This window comes from Hylobates moloch, unplaced genomic scaffold (genome assembly GCF_009828535.3).
Source record: "Hylobates moloch isolate HMO894 unplaced genomic scaffold, HMol_V3 SCAFFOLD_14, whole genome shotgun sequence".
Lineage (NCBI taxonomy): Eukaryota > Metazoa > Chordata > Mammalia > Primates > Hylobatidae > Hylobates > Hylobates moloch.
Window position 1 is genome coordinate 3,551,547 of NW_026652289.1, and position 21,555 is coordinate 3,573,101.

A 21,555-nucleotide genomic window follows, 5' to 3' on the forward strand; every position below is an offset into this window, starting at 1 on the left:
CCTCCCTCCCCTTCCCTTCCCTCCCTCCCTCCCCTTCCCTCCCTCCCTCCCTTCGTTCCTTCCCCCTCCCCTCCCCTCCCTTCCTTTCTTTTCTCTTTCTTACCTATGTCACCCAGGCTGGAGTGCAGTGGCGTGATCTTGGCTCACTGCAACCTCCGCCTTCCAGGTTCAAGCGATTCTCCTGCCTCAGCCTCCCAAGTAGCTGGGACTACAGGCTCCTGCAACCACGCCCGGCTATTTTTTTTTTTTGTATTTTTAGTAGAGACGAGATTTCACTATGTTGGCCAGGCTGGTCTTGATCTCCTGACCTCATGATTCGCCTGCCTCAGCCTCCCACAGTGCTGGGATTACAGGCGTGAGCCACCGTGCCCGGCCTGCCCGTTTACATTTCAACACAGTGGCTGGCAAATTGAAAACAAAGCCCTGTGGCCCCCATGTGTGGCTGGAGCTGTGTTTCTGCTGGATGTGCTGTTCTGTGCCCTTTATTGACATTGCAGTACCGGTTGGTTCACTGGCCGTCTCCCGCTGCGTCTGAGTGGTTCTGTGGTTCGGTTGGGCCTGTTGCTGTGTGCAGCCCTCAGCGTGGTGCCTGGCATGAGTAGGTGCTCAGTAGATACTGCAGTGATTGGACGAATTATGTTTTGAGATTTTGTTTCAAACCCCTGGAAACTGTGGTTTCCCATCCTTTCAAACTGTTGAGAACTGTGAGGCCACTCGTGCCCTCTGTATGGGGCATCCTGTGCCCTATCTGTCCTTGGCTGTGGGCTGCTGTCAGTGCTGTGGTGCTGTGCAGGGCGGTGGCTGCGGGACTGGGCCCGGTTCACGCAATGGCTAGCCCAAGGTAGCAGAGGCCATGACTGGCGGAGATGGAGCGAGGCTCACGGGCCACCCCATTCCAGGGTCCCTGGGAACCCCGTACCTGAGGGATTGCTTGAGGCCACTGTGTTAGAGCGGGAAGAAAAGGGGCCTTGTCACCCTTGTAGGTGCCCGAGCCAAGATGGGTTTCTAGGTGAGCTGGGCTGCTCGGGTCACTCTTATGGCTGTTCTGATGGGAGGGTCCCTGTGACTTTGAGTCCTGTGCTTGCAGGCCAACCCCTCACAGGAGGACTGGGCCGGGCCCAGCAGAGACAGCTCTCTGGCCGGGTCACTCAGAGTTGTTGCTGAGGGGCCGTCAGGACCCTGATAGGAATCTGTCTGTGGGCTTGGCTGCCCTCCTCCCTCCTCCCGCCTCCCTCCTCCCGCCTCCCTCCTCCCTGTGCTGTGTCTTTGAGTCTCCCCCAAGGCTCCTTTCATCACAGTGCAGGTGCCTTGGGCCAGGGTGGGTACTGGGGGGCCTGTGGAGGTGCCGCTGAGCAGAGCTGCTGCAGAGGGGGCTGCAGTGGGGCACAGAGGTGCTTGCTGCTGTGCTGCTGGGGACCCAGGAATGACCTCACTCACCTCCCCGACCACGTCCAGAGGCCTTCACCTGGTTAACCCTAACCAGGTTAGGGTTAATGGATACTTCCCATGTTGGCTGTTTTTATTGGATCAGGGGGTTTAGGCAGAGGCTTCTCTTCCTTAGATGAACAGGCGGCCTCCCCAGGCCTCCCCGTCCCTGCGGGCGCTGGGCTGACTCTGCTGCTGTCTCTCGCCCTCACAGGTTTGTGAGCCGCATCTCCGTGGTGCCAACTCAGCCCGGGCTGCTTCTGTCCTCCTCTGGGGTAAGTGTTCTGCCCAGCGTCACTCATCTCTGGATTCTTGAGCCTGCAGGGAGGGTGGGGTGGGCGCCTCCTGGAACTGGCGCCTCTGGATCGCTGGCCCCTGGCTGTCTGTGGCTGTCCACTAGATGGTGCTTGTTTTCAAATCTTAGAGCTGCCTGCGGCTCGCTCCCTGCTTGTGGCCGCTCACTCAGGACTGTGTGTGGGGCGTGAGTAGGTGCGTGTGTGTTTGTCCGTGGGATGAACTAGAACGGGTGTGTGGAAGGCTCCCTTCGGAGAGGGCGGCTGCTCCATCGACGATAGTATTGGGGATCAGGATCTCAGGTAGAAACAGTAGACCGGGGGCCTCTCTGACTCCTGGAGGAGTCTCAGTCCATCCCATTACGGGCTGCATTTTTTTTTCTTTTCTTTTTTTCTTTCTTTCTTTCTTTTTTTTTTGAGATGGGGTCTTGCTACATTTTTCAGGCTGGTTTCAAACTCCTGGACTCAAAGCGATCTGCCTCCTCGGCCTCCCTAGTAGCTGGGACCACAGGCTCGAGCCCCTGCACCCAGGTTACCACAGTGCATTTTTGCTTGCTGGGTACAACTTCTGTGTCCCAGCAGTTGGGTCCTGGAAGCCTTACAGTTTAGTGATGAGAGACGTGTTTCCTGTGAGGAATATGTTAGAAAGATTGTTAGTGATTTTGCCAAAGTGAGGGCCTTGGATTCCTCACAGGGTCTGATTCTGTCCTCTTGCGGAATTGTTGCCCGCACACCACCACCTTCCTCTTTGCTGCCCTTCCCCGTGTTGTCTGTGTTGGTCCTTTGTGTGGTGTGGCATGATGGCTGACGGACCTTCCAGCCACTTCTACGTTTCTTCTCTGATTGGGCTTCATTCAAAGCCTCCTGTTCCTGCTCTTCAAATTAACGCACAGCCACGTGACCTGAGAGAAGAAGAAAAGTGTGGCCGTAATCTCCAGAGGGTCAGCGGTTTGTTGTGCACCTTCCAGTCTTTTTCATGATAATGAGGAAAATCTTCCACGGGCAGAGAAGCCTCCCCAGGCCGCATCTGTCCCTCATGGCTTACTGCTTTGTTTCAGTGGAACGTGTCATCTGGTAGCTGCCAGAAGGCGCGAGGAGGGTCAGTGTTTTCTGACTTTGCTTTTCTGGAAATACCTTTAATCTCCTTTGAGGCCCGGTTGTTAGTTTGGCGTAGAAGTCCTGGTTGAAACGGTTTCCCTCGGAGCTTGGGAGGCCTTGCACACTGTGCTCTCCAGCTGGTTGCTCCTGTGGGTTTCCCCACGCGCTTCCTGTAGAAACCTGCAGCCGTCTGCCGTGGGTCCGTGGGGTGACAGCTGGGCTCTCCTGCCTGGAGGACCTTCTCTGCCCCAGTGTGCGATGTCAGAGCCGCTGAGGTGGCTTGGTGGGCCCCGGAGAGGAGTTGGCCACACAGCCTGTGATTTTCAGTGTCCTCCGACCTGGGACATTTTCTTACATAATTACCTTCTGTTCTCTACCCCTGCCTCCTGCTCACTTTTTCTAAAGCTTGTGTTAGTTGAACCACTTTAATTCTCTGATTTTTTTTTTTTTTTTTTGAGACGGAGTCTCGCTCTGTCGCCCAGTCTGGAGTGCAGTGGCGCAATCTCGGCTCACTGCAAGCTCCGCCTCCCGGGTTCACGCCATTCTCCTGCCTCAGCCTCCCCTAGTAGCTGGGACTACAGGTGCCCACCACCACGCCCGGCTAATTTTTTTTTTTGTATTTTTAGTAGAGACGGGGTTTCACTGTGTTAGCCAGGATGGTCTCGATCTCCTGACCTCGTGATCCGCCCGCCTCGGCCTCCCAAAGTGCTGGGATTACAGGCGTGAGCCACTGCGCCCGGCACTGATTCTTATTTTTTTTGAGACAGAGTCTTGCTCTGTCACCCAATCTGGAGTGCAGTGGCGTGACCTCGGTTCACTGCAACCTCTGCCTCCCGGGCTCAAGCAATCCTCCCACCTCAGCCCTCCTGAGTAGCTGGGATTACAGGCACACACCACCATGCCTCGCTAATTTTTCATACTTTTGTAGTGATGGGGTTTTGCTACCTTGGCCAGGCTGGTCTCAAACTCTTGACCTCAAGTGATCCACCCACTTCTGCCTACTGGGATTATAGGCGAGAGCCACCATGCCGGGCCATAATTCTCTGGTTTTTTTCTTTCCTGTTCGATCTCATATTTCTACTCCTTTAGGAATAGTCTTACTTCTTGGGAGATTGCCTCAACTTTACTTTCCAGCCTTCTGTGGAGACTTGAGTTTTATTAGGATTATCTCGAATCTTCAGTTCTTTCTTGCCCTCGGCGCGTTCTTTTTTACAGCCACCCATTCTCGTATAGTGCACGTGTCTCTTATCTCACTGAGATGAGCATGGACTTTTCTTTCTTCGATTTCTTCGTGGCCTTGTGTTTGATCCCCTTCTCTGGAGTGTGTCGTCTGCCTTTCTCATTGGAGGTTTTCCTCGGATGTCTGGTGATGCCATCTGCCTGTGTGTGATGGGAGTCAGCGCCAGCCGGCCTCGGAGGCTGGGTGCGTGCGCCCAGGGTGGGGCCCGAGGGGCTTCAGAGCAGGTGTCTGAGTGTGGGCAGCACCCCCTTGCCTGTGGACCCCGTAGAACGTGTGGGTCAGTCGGTCTCTTCTGGGTGGTCAGTGTCCCGGCCGTCACTCTTGCCCAGGTCTGCCCCCTGGGGCTCTGGGAGGTGAGTGCGAAGGGGCTAGCTGGCTCTCTTCTCAGTGAGTATTTGGCATCCCGGAGACGGGCCTCTCGGTTCTGTTTCCCCAGAGCCTTCTGCTGGCCTGGAGTTTGGGGCTGAGGATGCATCAGAGAGGTCCCATTTCTCTTTGGAAAGACATTTGACAGCTCCCCTCACCACCTTGGTCTTCAGGCTGCCTGGCCCGGTTTGGTCTTTGGCAGATCCTGGCACCTCTCTGGCTTCTCTGTGGCTGCTGCGTTTGTTCCCCGGCCTCCAGCCCCCAGGTTTCCTTGCTGTCTCTCTGCGGCTACCTTCTGTTCTTGCCTGTTGTCTTTGTCTTAGTGGGTTCGTGGTTATTAAACATCTTTTTCTTGTCATCATAGAGAGGTTTGGGGGTGAGTGAAATGCCTGTAGATGTGTGTGTTGGTCTCCATGTTTATCTGCCACATTTGTAGAAAGGTGTGTGTGTGTGTGCGTGTATGTGCATGCATGCGTGTGTGCATTCATGCATCCACTCTTACCTCAGCACCCAGAGGATATGCATCTACTGTTAGCTGTTTGGGGTATTTACTTTTCTCATCTTTTTCATTTAGTCATTTAAAAATATTCACAAATAGTGCACAGACATTCTCTCATTAGATTTAATGAGTATTGATTTATTTCTCTCCACTTAATTAGTGCTGTAATGAATTTTTTTTAAGCCAGGTATGGTGGCTCATGCCTGTAGTCCCAGCTACTCGGAGGCTGAGGGGGGAGGATTGCCTGGGCCCTGGGAGTCAGAGGCTGCAGTGAGCCAGGAGCAAGCCTGTGAATAGCCACTGCAGTGCAGTGGGCAGCGTGGAATAGACCCCATTTCAATTAAACAACAAAAAAATAACAACAGATAAAACCAAGAAAAAAAAGAGAAACCCTTTTTTCCATTTATGATGGTTTTAGAGCATGGAGGCTCTTGGTTCCTGTGTCGGCTTCCTGAAGGGTTGTACCAGTCGTCATGGGACGGTTGCTGATGACCATGTCCTTCCTGTCATTCTTAGTGAAGTGGAGCAGTGGCCACGCACTCATGAGCCCACACGTGTCTCCCCGTGTTAATGCATGATTGCTGAAGTGTCTGCACCTGTGTGCATGCCCGTGTCTACGCCTGGCCCGGGCACAGCAGATGTGGTCTGGCCTCCTGGCGGATGATAACCTGGCCATCTAGCGGCCTTGGCTTATTTTGCTGGGATCTGCCTCATTGGCTTTGTCATCTGCCTGGGCATATCAGCACTCGAGAAACAGGGAATCGGTCACCTTCTGTTCCCCACCGTTGTCCTCGATGATTTGCATGAGCGATTTACACAGTCAGAGCAGAGAGCCTTTAATTCCTGAGGGTGGGTGGCATGGCTGTCACTGAGTGGAGCCCCGATCACACGCAGCTGTCCTCTCTGTCATCCTACCTGACGGAAGCCTCGCGGCCGCGTGCTAACCTCTATGTTTGGTTTGTTCAGGACGGCACCCTGAGGCTCTGGGAGTACAGGAGCGGCCGCCAGCTGCACTGCTGTCACCTGGCCAGTCTGCAGGAGCTGGTGGACCCGCAGGCCCCCCAGGTAGCTGCTTCTGTTCACTCCTGGGCAACTGAGTGCTTGTAGACGCCTGCAATCACCTGCCTTGAGTGGAAAAGTCACTTCGCCGTTGGGAACGTTTGCTTTCAATGTCAGACTTCCTCCTGTGTGAGGGAAATCTCGTATTTCAAATTCTGAAGGTGGCTCGTCATGTCAGTGGAAAATAATTTGTCTCCCCGTTGCATGCAAACAGTTAACGTACAGGAAGGCCTCTAATGCTGCTCTGAAGTGGAAGGAATGGAGGTGCTTGAGCATGCACCTTTGTGGGTCTGCCAGCCAGGTGGGGCAGGGGCGGGGCCAGCTTGGAGCAATCTCATGACACCCTGATAGCCCAGGCCTTGGCGAAGTTTCCCGCCAAATGGTCTGTTCCGTTTCCTAGAGAACGGTGTGGTGTGGCCTCTGCCCCCTGCCAGGCAGCTGTGTAAGAGAGGACCAGGCCTTTTCCTCCATGCTTCACCTGGACTCGGGTTCCTGGAAGTTTCCTTCATTAAAAAAAAATTTTTTTTTTGAGATGGAGTCTCACTCTTGCCCAGGCTGGAGTGTAGTGGTACTATCTCGACTCACAGCAACCTCCGCTTCAGGCTCCTGAGTAGCTGGAATTAAAGGCGTGAGCCACTGTGCCCCGGCCTCTTCTTCATTTTTAATATTTCCTCTGCCAAGAAGTGTGGGAGCTCACAGGGCAGTTGTGTGTGTAGCTCTCATCTCTTCCTTTCCCCTGTGTCCCCCACTCCCTCCTCTCCTCACTGACCCATTTTGTTGGCTTTGGAGGCTGTCGCAGGCCCTGCAGGGAGTGCCAGAGCCACTGGGGGGGCTTTTGTCATCTGCTTGGGAAACAGGGAATCCTCTTTCCTCACTGATTCCAGAATGTTCCAGTGCTGTTTCCTCTTCCTTGATATGTGGGGGTGTGAGCGTCCTTCGGTCTTGCTCTTGTTGGATCAGAGCGCCCAGCGTTGGGCCCCTGCAGGTGGCGTGAAGTTAATGGGCTTCTTCTCCTTTTAGAGGTTTGCCGCCTCCAGGATTGCGTTCTGGTGCCAGGAGAACTGCGTGGCGCTCCTGTGCGACGGGTAAGCTGCGGCGGCGCCTCTATGGCCTCCGGTTCTGCAGACCTGCAGGGGGAAGAGTTGGCGGGTTGGCCACTGGCCCACGTCCTCAATGAAGAGGTCTTGGATGGTGGTGGTATTGGTCTAGTACCTCCCTCTGAGAATGTCACTTTTGATGACTGCTGCTGTGTGAGGGTGGGGGCTCCTCTCAGCCAGCGCTCTTCAACCTGACGTTGAACTCCCCTGGCGTAAAGAGCACCAGCAGCCTCTGCCTGGCCTTCTGAGATGACAGACTTTCCCCTGGGCCAGTCGTGGTGGCATCACCTCACTCCCGGCTCGGTGCTGGTTGGATGGGAACCCCCTGGGGTTGGCGGTGCTGACAAGGTGGGTTTAGGGGTGGAGTGCAGTTCTGCTGCTTCTTCCCAAGTGACTTTTGTGTGTTGGGAAAGGTGTCCTATTTGGTGCTTTCAGCACTTTTCATCTTGTCCTTATGACAGCCTGCGGAGGTCTCTTAGCTCGTTCTAGAAGTACGTAGGTGTGAGAGGAGAGCTGCGCCTGAGCCCAGGGCCTGCGTCCTCCTGCCCTGCCTGCCTGTACCGTGCTGGTTAGCTATTGCTGCACCGTGAGCCACCCCAGAGCTTAGGACTTAAAAAAGCGTACGTCACACCGTGGTTTCCCTGGCGCCGGCACTTGGGAGTGGCGCAGCTGGGGCTTTCAGCGTAGGCTCTCCTGAGGTGGCACCGGCGAGGGCTGTGCCGTCTGGGGTGCTGGCTGCAGAGCGGAGCCCGTGGGCCTGCAGTCCTAGTAATCGTGCTCTGTTTCTTCGTGGCAAGCACTCCTGTGGTCTACATCTTCCAGCTGGACGCTTGCAGACAGCAGTTGGTGTATAGGCAGCAGCTGGCGTTCCAGCACCAAGTGTGGGATGTGGCTTTCGAGGAGACCCAGGGGCTGTGGGTGCTCCAGGACTGCCAGGAAGCCCCCCTGGTGCTCTACAGGCCTGTGGGCGACCAGTGGCAGGTGAGACTTGGCACCTTCCTGATGTCCTACGCCCTGCCCTTCCATAAGCCTGGGGGTGTGGGGCGGCAGCTGTGGTTTTTGGGTCCATAGGTGAGCCTCTTTCAACTCAGCCACTTCTGGGGCCCAGGGTCTGTGTCCTGAGTGGCAGTGGCTGGGGCTTCCACCCTGGGTGAAGGGAGCCGGGTGCCTGGCCAGCCTGGCTGGCTTGTCCTATGTGGTGATGTCTGCAGCAGTTCTCTTTTTTGGGGAGTGTGTGGCCCCCCGACACCACAGTTAGCGATGAAGTTGGCACTCAGTGTGGCTAGGGTGTGTGGGACTAACACTTGGAGGCTGGGTTAGCACAGCCTCGAGCCTGGGGCACTGGCTGAGCCCTCAGGAGCACGTGGAGCCCCGGGTAGAGGAGGGGGCAAGGGCGGCAGGCTGAGCTGCTCTCCTCCGGGGAGACGGTGGGGTCTCTGGGCGAGGGCGGTGGGCCGAGCTGCTTCCTTGCTGGGGGACGGGGCGAACCCTGTGCCTTGTCTGCATCGCTCCTGGTAACATGGGAGCGATACCTCTCCCCGCCCCGCGTCTCACAGGGTTGCTGTGGAGTTGGAGTAGGTACCCATTTACCAAAGCTCATTTGAGCACTTTGGAAGCACTTTTTTTTTTTTTTTTTTTTTTTTTGAGACGGAGTTTTGCTCTTGCTGCCCAGGCTGGAGTGCAGTGGTACGATCTTGGCTCACCACAACCTCCGTCTCCTGGGTTCAAGTGATTCTCCTGCCTCAGCCTCCCGAGTAGCTGGGATTACAGGCATGCGCCACCATACCCGGCTAATTTTGTATTTTCAGTAGAGATGGGGTTTCTCCATGTTGGTCAGGCTGGTCTCGAACTCCCAACCTCAGGTGATCCGCCCGCCTTGGCCTCCCAAAGTGCTGGGATTACAGGCGTGAGCCACCGTGCCTGGCCTGGAAGCACTTTTAAGCCATCCAGTTCTTTTTACCTGATAAGTGGCGGGCCACATGATGCCCCAGTGGGTGCCTGTCGTACCTGCTGGGCCCCTGAGGTTGATGAACTGCATGTGAAGAGCTTGCCCTAGCATCATGGGCCAGCTGCGGGGGCTGCCTCCCCAGGTCTCCACGGAAGGCAAATGGGGGTCCCCAGGCACCAGGAGGGGACCTCCTCTGCAAGCCTTTCTGGCCAGCATCCTGGTGCTGGGTTTCCAGGCCTCTTTCTGATGAAGATTTCCCGTTTGTCGCCTGCAGTCTGTTCCTGAGAGCGCCGTGTTAAAGAAAGTCTCTGGTGTTCTTCGTGGGAACTGGGCCATGCTGGAAGGTGAGAGCACGGGTGCAGGCTGTCCTTGGGGGTCACACCCAGCGCGGTCCCCAGAGAAAGTAGAAGCACACATTGTGACCTGCCCAGGGGACCCGGTGTGCGGATAAAGAGGGAGGGTAAGCGTGTGTCCCCATCCAGAAGGCGGGGCAGGGCAGGAGGTGGGTGGTGCACAGCAGAAGAAGGAGCCCCCCCATGGGAGTCAGGCTAACAAGAGCCACTCAGGAACCGGGGGCTCAGGGTCTGAGCAGCATCACCTGCTCCCCACCTGCCTTCAGAGTTGGGCGTTGAAGGTCCCCAGGACAGGGCTGGCACCTGGTGGCTCCCAGAGGGAGCGAGTGCTGTGCTGCCTCAGGCCTGGTCCACGGTGTTGAGGGAATTGATCCCATTGCAGTGTGTGTCAGCAAGTGCAGGGCCTCACTGGGAGGTGTTTAGTAGGTGTCCAGCCAGAGGCCCCGGGGGTCTTCAGGAGGCTGAGCAGGGGCAGGATGGTCACTGTCCTGACGGGAACACTCAGCTGAGGGGAGGCAATCTAGTCAGCAACTTGTGTGGCTGCGGCTGCGGCTGCAGGAAGGAGAGCAGCCAGGCTGAGGGAGGAGCTAGACGAACATTTTCTACCCTGCCTTCTGGGGACACGACACACCGTAGTTCTGGGTGCGTCATTGTGCCAGCACTGCACAGTCTTGGAGGCGATGGTGTCTGCAGGATGGATTAGCCCAGCACGGAATCCAGGTGCCTCATTCACGACAAGAAGTTGCTGCTCTGAAGAAGTCTTGCAAAGCCAAACCCCACTCCAGTGAGCACTGAGGTTCCTTGGAGCTCTGGAGGGATTCAAACTGAGGTCGGAGGAGTTTCCGCCGATGGTGGCCCGACCGCCTTCTGCCCAGCTTCCTGAGTGGCGGCACACTGGCTCTGCCTCTGAGGCTTCTCTCCCTCCTGTTTTGCTTAGGATGTTGAGGGTTGAGACGGGCAGGGTTGGGCCCCCCAGCATGGTTGGGATCTGCTTTAAGAACACTTCAGGGTGAGCCTGTCACTGGCTGCGTCAGGGGCTGCAGGCGGCAGTGCTTATGGCCGGGCATCTGCAGTGCTCATGGCCCCCCATGCTCTAGGCCACGGACAGCATGGACCTGTTGAGTGTCACCTTGCACAACAGTCTCAGGCTGAAGCCTGGGCTCACTCTCCTGAGATGTTCCATAGATAGAGCGGCCTGTTCCCGGCTCAGACTTGGGGGCCTTGTTGGGAGAGGGACGGGGGAGGGCTGCTGCTCACGTGTCCCACAAGCAGCAGAGTCGCTGGAGGGGCGGGGAGGCTGCGCCACCTGCCGGATGGGCAGGCTTCAGGCAATCGCTGGTGTGCGGGTTACTGGCTGGGCCTGTGGTTTCCTGGCCAGGCTGAGGCTGTCACCGTGTGCCTGTGGTCAGTCATTGCCCCCAATCCTTGGCACTTAGATAAAGTAGATGAAATCCGTGTCCATTCCCTGTGGCTGCAGAACATGCTATCCCACACTCGATGCCTTAAGGCACCCCACCCTGTCTCACTGTCGCTGTGGGTCAGGGGTCCACACTCAGCTGAGCTGTCTCTCTGCAGGTAGCCACCTCAGCTTCACCAGGCAGGGGCCGACCTCGTTCAGTCTGGGTTGTTGGCAGGACAGGGGGCCTCTCTGGCTGTTGGCCAGAGGCCGCTGCTCCTGGTTCCCTGCCACCTGGGCCCCTCCACAGGGCGGCTCATGGTGCAGTAGTGGCTTTCTCCAGGCTTGCAAGCAGAGAGTGCTGGCGGGGTGGAGGCCCAGCCTTGGTGCCCTGGTTTCCATTACATTCTTTCATCTTTGCCCCGTTCTGTTAGGAGCCAGTCCTCAGGTCCAGCCAGGGTGTGGGTCCCAGGAGGTGGGCACCGTGGGGAGCCATCCCAGAAGGCGCCCTCCACGGTCCACCGAGGACCCTGGGAATCAAGAGGTAACTCCCTGCTGCAGGGGGCCCGCTGTAGTGGCCGAGTCCCATGTTCCTGCCCCACCTGGCACCTGCCCTTGTTCCCCCATCACAGGCTCTGCCGGCACAGACGCCAGCTTCAGCAGTCTCTACAAGGCTACGTTTGACAACATGACCTCCTACCTGAAGAAGAAAGAGGAGAGACTGCAGCAGCAGCTAGAGAAGAAGCAGCGGCCCCGGAGTCCCCCGCCTGGGCCCAACGGGCATGCCAAGAAGATGAGGCCGGGGGAGGCGACGTTGAGTTGCTGATCGTGGCGATCAGTGGTGGTGCCTCTCACCTCAAATCAGGAAAAGATTTTTGTTGCCCTGCATCCTGGCATGTCCTTTCAAGAAGGAAAAGGTGACATCCGTTGTGACCAGCTCAGAGGACGGGACTGTCCCCTGGGCTCTAGAAAGAATATTCTGTGTCACCAGCACAGGCTCTTGCTGGGTGCCTGTGCCCCCTTTCTGGTTGAAGGGAAGCCAGACCAGTGGAGTGGAAGCTCTTGAAGCACTTTCTTTTCATGTTGGAGGCTGCGTGTCAGCCTGTGGTGGCAGCAGCTGTGTTTCTGCTGTTCTCATACCGCCCTTCATGTCCGCTGCGTCTTCCTCTAGGAGCGTCTGTGGGCTGACGTTTCTGGCATGGTGGATGTTTTCATGTTGTTCCTGCCGTCTCAGTGTCCAGGTGATGTGCTGCCCCGCAGTAGCTGCTCGCCACACAGGCTGTTGAAACTCAGCACGAATGCTTCAGCCCACCCCAGCCCCAGCCATACCCCTTGTGCTCAGGAGCTGCTCCTGGAGAGTGGCTCCCTTGTGGGAAGTGAGAAACACGTTTCGGAGTCGCAGGGAGCTCTGTCCGGCATCGGTGGCGCAGACGGTGAACTTGTTTCAGGAAGTGTGAGCACACAGGCCTGGCTGGCACCCGGTTTACAGGGAGGTGATTGAGGACGTTGTTATGATTTGATTTGGCTTTGGCACACACTCCAGAGCCACAGGGATGTTGCTGAATTTCAATCACCGATTAGCAAGGATGAACCTTCGCAACCTCCTAGGAATGTTTAGCAGCAACGTAATATACCAGGCAAAACACCTTGGTGTGTGCACTGTGTGTGAGTGAGGTGCACGCCGCGTGATCGCGCGCTGTGTGTGAGTGAGGTGCGCGCCGCGTGATTTGGGAAGATGCTTCTGCGATGGGCAGGCTTCTGGGTACATCACTTAATTCGTTCGGGCCAGCTCCTGATGAAGTCTCCACACAGGAACAGGTTCATGCTGGCGATGACTTTGATGTGGGGTATCTCTGGGGACTCAGAATCCTTTTGTTTATCAAAAGCTGGAATGCTTCAAATTTTTCATAAGTGCCTTGTTTTCCTTTTAACATTGATCTGGAAACAGTGCTGTCTGCAACGCTGAGGCCTACTCCTCTCTGCTGGGGATCGGGGGTTTCAGAAGGCAGGGGCCACGCTGGGCCACTGTCCTGTACAAGCAGCCTGGCCTCCTTCACGCTGCCAGGGCATCTGGCGCAGGGCATGCTCTCTCGTTCATAGTCTGCTTTGAAAGTCTTGGTTTTAGGAGAGGTTCAGGTTGGTCTTGCTGGCATCTTCACCTAAAATAGGGTCTGGCAGACAGGCCCATGTGCTGCATCCTACCCACGGCCTGATAGATGGCCTGTGAATGGCTTTTTTACATTTTAAAAATGGTTGAAAAATTAAAAATATATTTCATGACGTGAAAATCATGAAATTCGCATTTCATTGTCTGAGAATAAACTTTTATGGATGCAGCCATGCCTGTCTGCCCATGTCTCATCTGTGTCTGCTTTGTGCTACGGCTGCAGAGTGGAGTGGCTGGGAATGAGACTGAACAGCCTCCTCACAGGGCTGCGTCTCTCCACCAGGACTGCGGGGCTCCTCTGAGGCTCTGCTTCCTCCCCAGCAGGGCTGGCTTCCTGCTATTCCTCAGCATCCTGCCTTGGTCCTGAGTTGCTTCCTCTGCCAATAGCCGTTTCTGTGTCTCAGTGGATGGCGCAGCCGCCTTCTTGCTGGTACCTTGACTGATAGACTGGTTCCTGTTCACCTGCCCGAAGTCGTCCCAGAAATACCTCTTACAGTTGCATGGGTTGAACCCAGCTCCGCATGTATTTAGAGTTTTGTCTCTTGCCCCTTCACCCAGAACGGCAGCACCCACCGCCTTCCTGTCCCCTGTGACTGCCTCGCAGCTGGGTCTGTTCTGTGAGATGTCGCCACCCTATTTGCCATCTGGGAGGATCTCACTCCTTCACTTTCCTCTGCTCTCTTCCGTTACGTTTTTAGTTTCTATGTATTTTACTTTTGGGACATTCCTTGGACTTTGTTCTACCTCTTTAATTGATGATGAAAATTTGGTCATTGTATCTGTTTTTTTTTTTTTTTTTTTTTTTTTTTTTGAGACAGAGTCTCGCTCTGTTGCCCAGGCTGGAGTGCAGTGGCACAATCTCGGCTCACTGCAACCTCCGCCTCCCGGGTTCAAGTGATTCTCCTACCTCAGCCTCCTGAGTAGCTGGGATTACAGGCACCTGCCACCACGCCTGGCTAATTTTTGTATTTTTAGTAGAGATGGGGTTTTGCCATGTTTGCTAGGTTGGTCTCCAACTCCTGACCTCAGGTGATCCTCCTGCCTCGCCCTCCCAAAGTGCTGGCATTATAGGTGTCATCCACTGCACCCAATCTATTGTATTTAATTCTGAGCACTTACTTCCAGACGGTCTCTGTCACCCAGGCTGAAGTGCAGTTGTGTGATCTCAGCTCACTGCAGCCTCAACCTCCCAGGCTCAAGCAATTCTCCCACCTTGGCCTCCCAGAGTGCTGGGATTACAGGCATGAGCCGTTATGCCCAGCCCCTCTTTCTTCATTTTAATTACAGTATGCGTACTGTACATCTGAAAAGTGCATGTGAAATGCTAGAGCTGGGATTTCAGCAACTGAATGCACATGTGTGACTACCCACGAGAAGCAGGACACTTAGCACCTGCTGAGAAGCCCCCACGCCCATGTTCCCTTCTAGGCACTGCCACATGCATGCTGGCCGGCCTGACCTCAGTTTCCCTCTGTTGCTCTGGCTGCTTCTGCTCCACTCTGTGAGGCTCATCCACCTTGTTGCCTGTGGTTGTGGATTGTTCATTTTCAGTGCTATGCCAAATACTCCATTGTGTGAAAATTCCACAGCATCTTCATTCTGTTATTGATGGGCATTTGGGTAGTTTCCACAGTTTGGCTGTTAGGAATAGTGCAGTGATGAACATGCTGGCACCTGTCTTCTGTTTTTTTCTTTTTTTATTTTTAGAGACAGGGTCTTGCTCTGTTACCCAGGCTGGAGTGCAGTGGTGTGACCTTGGCTCACTGCAACCTCAGTCTCCTGAGTGGCTGGGACTGCAGGTGTGTGCCTGCATGCTGGCTAATTTTTGTAGTTTTTGTAGAGATGGTGTCTTGCTCTGCTGCCCAGGCTGGTCTTGAACTTCTGGCCTCAAGCAGTCCTCCTGCCTTGGTTTCCCAAAGCACTGGGATTACAGGCATGAGCCACTGCCCCCGGCCAGCACCCGTCTTCTGGAACATTTGTAAGCATTTCTGTTGGGCGTGTACTTGCTCGTGGAATTGCTGGCTCTCAGTTATGCACGTTTCTTAGAAGATCCTGCCAGTTCTTCATCCCAGACCCCGACCCCAGTGTGGAAAACGCAGTGCATCCTCACGTCTAGTGTTTGCGGCTGTGGCGGCTCATGATCAACTTGGAAGGTCCATAGTGTGTGGTGTGGAGTTTTGCAGGGAGCCAGTGACACTGCCCACCTTCGATGCAGACCTAACCTTGATCCAGTTCTCTGAGGCCACCTTACCAAAACCTTGGCTTACCCATCTTAGATCACTCACCCTGGGGGAAACGTGCCACAAGGTCATGAGGGCACTCAGCCAGCCTACAAAAGTTACCATGGCAGAGAACTGAGGCCTTCTGCCAGCAGCAGCTGACCAGCTGTGAGGGCCCCTCCGGGAAGGAGAGCTTTCTGTGTTTATTCCTGCATCCCATAGATGTTGACGTGATACGTTTTTCTTTCTGATTTCCCTTGTGAGATCATTGGTCTGTGGGTTATTTGGAAGTATGGTTTAATTTCCAAACATTTAGGGTTTTCCTGCAGATTTTGTGGTGGTTTCTGGTTTTAATTCCATTGTGGTCTCAGAATGTACTTTGCTGACCCCTCTGTTTAGATTTGTTGAGCCGTGTTTTGTGCTTCACAGTGGGAGGGTGATTGTATGTGCACGTGCAGATGTGTGTGGCCCCCACACGGTGTCTCCCCCACACAGTGTCTCCAGCTATCCCTGTCTTGCCTCTCCGTGCCCAGTGCACCCTTCTCAGCCCTGCCGTGTGACCCTGGAGCTGGGCCCTCCCTGTACCCTCCTTTGCAGGTTGGCACAGTGTTTGGCTCTGTCACCGGAAGGAGCTGGAGGGACTCCACAGGAGGGAGGGGCCTGCCCTCCTGGTTCCAGTGTGCTTGCTTTTCCTGGCTTCCGTGGTGTGTGCCTGCCAGCCTCATGGTGGGGGCGGGGGCTCTCAGTGACAGTCTCCAGGAGTTTAGCGACACCCAGGTTCATTCACCACGGTGGGAAGGATTCCTGCTAAGCTTCCTTGCCTCTGTCCATCTCCCAGGGGGTCTGCCTCCCTCCTGCCCCAGGGAGAGCTTCTGGGTGAGTCTCGCTGGCACTCCCACCCCCGGTTTCCTGCTCTCAGGCCTTGGCCTGCTGCACCTCAGCCAACCGCGCAACCCGGCACATCATAGCCCCACTCAGGTCAGAGCTGCGTCTCAGCCGACGTTCTCACCGAGATCCGGACTCAGCGCTTGTAGGTTTCTTGTCTCAGTCCTGGTGGTGGAGGTTCTCCGAGGCCTCAACACCCCTGTTCTCGGAAGTCTCTTTACATGTTCGTGGAACCCTCTGTTCCTGTTGAATCATTCTTCGTGTTAAATGTTTCTGTCTCTTGACTGATACATGATAGTCATGTATGTATTCTGTGGCTGCTTTTGATTGTTTCTCTTTATTCCTGGTTTTCTATAATTTGATAAGCTTTACGGTGTGTGTGTGTGTGTGTTTTGGGGGTTTGTGAAGATTTGTAGGATTTGTCATTTTTATGCAATTTGGAAATATTCCAGCTATTCACAGACTCCTCCCCTGCCCCCTGCAGTCCCAGATGCTCGAATGGGCTGCTTGCTCTGGACTCCTGGGTCCATGAGTCTCTGCTCATCTTCTTCAGTGTGCATTTCATTTTCGGTGGATTCTGTTTCCACGTCTTCAAGCTGACCTTTCTTTTAAGGTGCTGTTAAGCCATGGCCATTTTCTGTATGAGCCATTGTGTTTTTTCATCTCTATAAATTTGGTTTTGGTATTTTACAAAATGTCTTCCAGCTAGGGTGGTGGCTCACACCTGTGATCCCAACACTTTGGGAGGTTGAGGCAGGGGGATTGCTTGAGCCCAGGAGTTTGAGACTAGCCTGGGCAATACAGTGAGACCTCATCTTTAAAAAAAATTAAAAAGACCAGGCGCGGTGGCTCACGCCTGTAATCCCAGCACTTTGGGAGGCCGAGGCCAGTGGATCACAAGGTTAGGAGTTTGAGACCAGCTTGGCCAATATGGTGAAACCCTGTCTCTACTAAAAATATAAAAAATTAGCTGGGCGTACGCCTGTTGTCCCAGTTATTTGGGAGGCTGAAGCAGGACAATCGCTTGAACCTGGGAGGCGGCGGAGGTTGCAGTGAGCCGAGATTGCGCCACTGTACTCCAGCGTGGGTGACAGAGCAAGAATCCGTCTAAAAAAAAAAAAAGAAATTAGTCAGGTGTGGTGGCAATGCCTGTAGTCCCAGCTGCTCGGGAAGCTCACTTGAGCCTGGGAGTTTGAGGCTGCAGCAAGCCGTGATTGCACTGCTGCATTCCAGCCTGGGTGACAGAGCAACTGTCTCAAAAAAAAAGAAAAAAAAGCACACCAGTGTCTTCCATTTCTCTTCTAATCATAATCATGCTTTAAAAAATACCCTTGAGCATATGGAGCAAATTTAAGATAATTGTTCCTTTTCTGCTAATTCATGATCGCTGTCATATCTAGGTCTGTTTCTGTTGACTGTAGACCACTTGCATGTGATCTGTCGGCCAGCGATGAGCTTATTGGGATGTAGCTCCATCGTAAGTTGAGGAGCATCTGTGATTTGTCCTCTGCTTATGGGATATGTTTTTCTGCTACTGAGTCTGTCTAGTAAATTTTTGACTAGGAACATGGTGAGATTTACATTATTGAGTGTGAAGTTATGTTACGTTCCTTTAAAGAATATTACGCTTTCTGGCAGGCTGTTAAGCTCCGTGTAGATTAATTTGGTCTTTTTCAGGTTTAAGCTCACTAGAGTGAGGCTGGAGTAGCCTTTCCTTGGGATGATTTAGTCCTTCCAAGGTGTGACCCTCCTGCTGTCCCTGCAGAATCCTGGGTATTCAGAAGTGCCTGCACACTGGCTGGAAGGACGAGGGTGATTTCCGTGCAAGGTGGGAATTGTCTTAACCCTCCAGAGGATTGTTCTTTCCCAAAAGCTACTCTTTGGCGTCCTGGGGTTTTACAGAATGTGTAGGTTAGTGTTCATCTGAAGACCCCGATGGGACCCTGGTGCGTATTTCCTTCCGTCTTTGTAGCTCCCCTTCCCTTTGCGGGTATTCTGTCCCAAATTCTAGCTGCCTTGGCCTTACCTATACCAAGGAGGCCAAGTGGCCCGCTCACCCCACTCCCCTTCCAGACAGGGTGTAGACAGGGCCCCTCCCATCTCCTGGACGGCCCCGGCCCCTGTGCAGAACTTCTGCAAGGGGGCCTCTTTCCCCAGGGAGTCTCCTGGTGGTGACCGTGTTGCCTCAGGCTCACTGTGCACTAGGCAGGTCACGTTGATGCTGCCTGAGGGACAGGGGTTACCACCCTGTGGTTCAGGTGAGGAGTATCTGGCTGCCCGTGCAGTGTTTGGACAGCATGCCAGCCCCTGCCAGGAGGCCCAGCTTCTCCAGCCCGGCCCACACCCACCAGGAAATGCCCCGATTTTGCTCCCCTGGGGCAAAGGCCCTTGGGTGGCTGAGCATCCCCTCTCCCAGCACTCGGGGGCATCTACAGTTGCTCAGCTGTTCATTTAGTGCTGGGAGTGGAAACTCATATGCTAAGCAGCAGTGACGCTGCAGAGCTGACACCAAATCCCACAGCCTGCCCGGTCACCTGCTTCACCGAGGGCCACAGCCCCCCAGGGTCAGGTGGCCATAGGGGTCCTGGCCATGTGGGACATCCGTTCTGTGGCCCTGCTCAGGATGGCACACGGCGGGGACTGGCCCTGGGGTTGAGGCATGGGCTCAGCCACCACCCTGCAGGGACGCAGCCAGGGACCTCTTCCCGGCAAAGGGACTTCCCCACTCATCCCCAGAATACTGAGGGGCACGCTGCGTGCCAGGCTGGCAGGGACCCTGGGGATTGTGCAGTGAGCTGGATGGGGCAGGGGCCCCTTCCCAAAATGTGGAGTCTCAAGGCTGCTCATGGTGAAACGCTGGGCCCTGGGGATTCTGCAGCGAGCTGGATGAGGCGGGAGTTCCTTCTTAAAATGTGGAGTCTGGAGGCCACTCTTGGTGAAGCGCTGGCGCCCAGGGATTCCACAGTGAGCTGGGCATGGATTCGTGAAGCTGCTCATGGTGAAGTGCTGGGGTGACGGTGGATGGGCCATAGCTTCTAGCAGCTCTTGTTTCTGTGAGGCCTCCAGAATCTGGCCTCAGCCCCAAGCCTGTGGGCATTGTGCCACTGTCACGAGGAAGGTGGGTGACAGCGAGTGCCTCCCTGGGAACTTGCCCCCAGGCTGTGCTCTTGGGCCATCTCCTTCACCCTCCCCTTCACAGCCACCCCTCCTTCTCCCAACTCAGGCACCTGCAGAGGAGAGGGGCCCCGGACGGGGACAGCAGGGCAGAATCCCAGCTCCCAGATCCAAGGGAGGGGGGATTGGGTATGGGGGCAGTGGTGCAAGGCGTAGTGCCAGGGGTGGAGGTGGTGTGGGGAGGGCTGGCCCCAAGAGTGCAGTTTCAGGGGTAGGGGCCAGGTGGGTGCGGGACCCAGGGGCGTGGCTTCAATTCTCCCCCCAGGGCCTTGGGAATGGCCTCCAGGAGCCTGGCATGGGGAGGCCAGGGTCACCAGCTGAATCATCTGGACCAGAATCGCACAGCAGTGCCCTCCTCTACAGCAAGACCTCACCCAGGGGTCCCCACAGAGGAGGCAGGAAAGCTTGAGGGTCCCAGAGGAGTGTGGAGCATGCACCATGCTACACTATACCACACTACACACACGTGCACCACGCACGTACATACGCATGTGCCACACATCACACTACACTCGTGCACCATACATGCACACCCACACACCATACTGCACTACACTACACACACGCACCATACATGTACTTATGCACGTACCACACATCACACGTGCGCACTCCACACCATACGTGTACATACACAAGTACATGCACTCACATAGCACACATCCACACGCGTGCCACACACTAAACTCACACCATACATGGCACATTCACATGCTGCACCACTCCACACACATGCACCATATATGCACATACACACATATGCATACACTCACACCACATACGCACACTCGCACCATATGTGCATTGCATACATACACACCACACATTACACTATACACACACCACACCACATAGGCACACACGTCCACTCGTGCAGACACCAGATACAAGTGCACACATACACCACACACACATAAACCATACATGCACATGCATATGCACATACACCATCCCACTCACACCATACATGTACACATGCACGGACACACCATACCACAAACGCACGCACCACACCACATACAGAACTGTCCCACTTACACCATACATGTACATAAACACCCCACACATGCACACATTCACACAGCATCAGACACACCACAAACATATACCACACCACTTACTGCTATGCACACACAAACACACCGTACCACTCACATCATCCACGCACACACACACTACACTATATAGACGCCATACACGCCCCACACCACACACACCACATAGATACGCACATACACACATACCACATACTGTTTACACACCATACATGCAGACACCATACAGACACACCACACATGCTCATACACACACACAGTTGGTCTGGAGATGGAGTCACTGCAGCCAGCAGGGGTGGTGTGCAGACAGGAGGGCCTAACTCAGGCAGGCACAGCAGGTACACAGAGGTGGCCCCGGGAACCCTCCCCTTGCCCAGCCGCCTCCTTTCCGTGGCCTCGAAGCCCCTCGTCCTTCCAGGCCAGCCCATCCTCAGCCACAGGCGCTCCCAGCACTCTGTGAGGCTCTACTCGCGGATGGCAGGCACTTCCCCTTACTGGTCTCAAAGGATACCCCTTCCTGCCAGACACCCCTGGGCTGGGGCCGGCAAGTGCTGCCCACTGAAAAACCACCGTGGACGCGGCGGGGCCTCTGCACGTCACCCCTTGGTGCACTGGAGGCCTTGGCGGTGGCTCCTGGCTGAGCATGGGGACTTCGCTACCAGTCTGCCCTGGGTCGTGTATGGAAGCCTCAGCCGGAGGCTGGGAGGCCTGGGCTTCCGCACTGGCTTCTGGCCTCTTCTGGGCACCCACGCTTTGTCCATGAATGGAAAGCAACGCTGACGGCTGCCAAATGCGTCCAGGACATTTCTGAAACTCCTGTTCCTCTCCCTGTCCCACTGTCCACCTCAGTGACCTCCTCTCTTTGCGGCTCTCAACCCACACTCTGCCACTGCCACATTTTCCTCTGCGCCCAGCCTCTGCCTCCACCTGAAACTTTCCTGGAAATCTCAAAATGTAATTCCAGGTCCCGCTGCCCTGGGCAGCACATCCCCCTTCAGAATAAAGGGCACCAACCGTCCCCTGGCACCTGCCCAAGCCATACCCCTTGCTCCCCTCCCCTGTTCCTGCAGCCCAAGGGTCCCCTCGGCCACCCCAAGTCCCCACCTGGGCTTCCGCCGCACCCCCGCTGCCCTCCCTGCCCCTGGCCAGCAGCACCTTCTCCACCAGGGCCCCTCTGCTCACAGCGCCCCCCGCCCCCATCTCCCCGAGGGGCGGGGAGCCAGGGCATGGCCCTGAAAGCCTAGCCCTGGCCTTGACCTCCCCGGAGCGCCCTCCCTGCCC

At 55.4% G+C, this 21,555-nt stretch overlaps 2 protein-coding genes across 2 annotated transcripts in view; both read left to right on the forward strand.

Moving 5' to 3' along the window:
• Positions 1 to 12,483, forward strand: part of WDR4 (WD repeat domain 4) — a 29,726-nt gene extending 17,243 nt beyond the window's left edge. Inside the window, exons 4-9 of the mRNA XM_058427843.1 lie at positions 1,640 to 1,700; positions 5,888 to 5,986; positions 7,001 to 7,065; positions 7,875 to 8,058; positions 9,300 to 9,369; positions 11,407 to 12,483. Coding sequence (XP_058283826.1) covers positions 1,640 to 1,700; positions 5,888 to 5,986; positions 7,001 to 7,065; positions 7,875 to 8,058; positions 9,300 to 9,369; positions 11,407 to 11,600 — 673 coding nt within the window. The 3' untranslated portion in view covers positions 11,601 to 12,483. The remainder of the gene's footprint in view (positions 1 to 1,639; positions 1,701 to 5,887; positions 5,987 to 7,000; positions 7,066 to 7,874; positions 8,059 to 9,299; positions 9,370 to 11,406) is intronic.
• The window catches only part of CBS (cystathionine beta-synthase), a 225,327-nt gene that overhangs the window by 198,851 nt on the left and 4,921 nt on the right, over positions 1 to 21,555 (forward strand). The window lies entirely within an intron of this gene.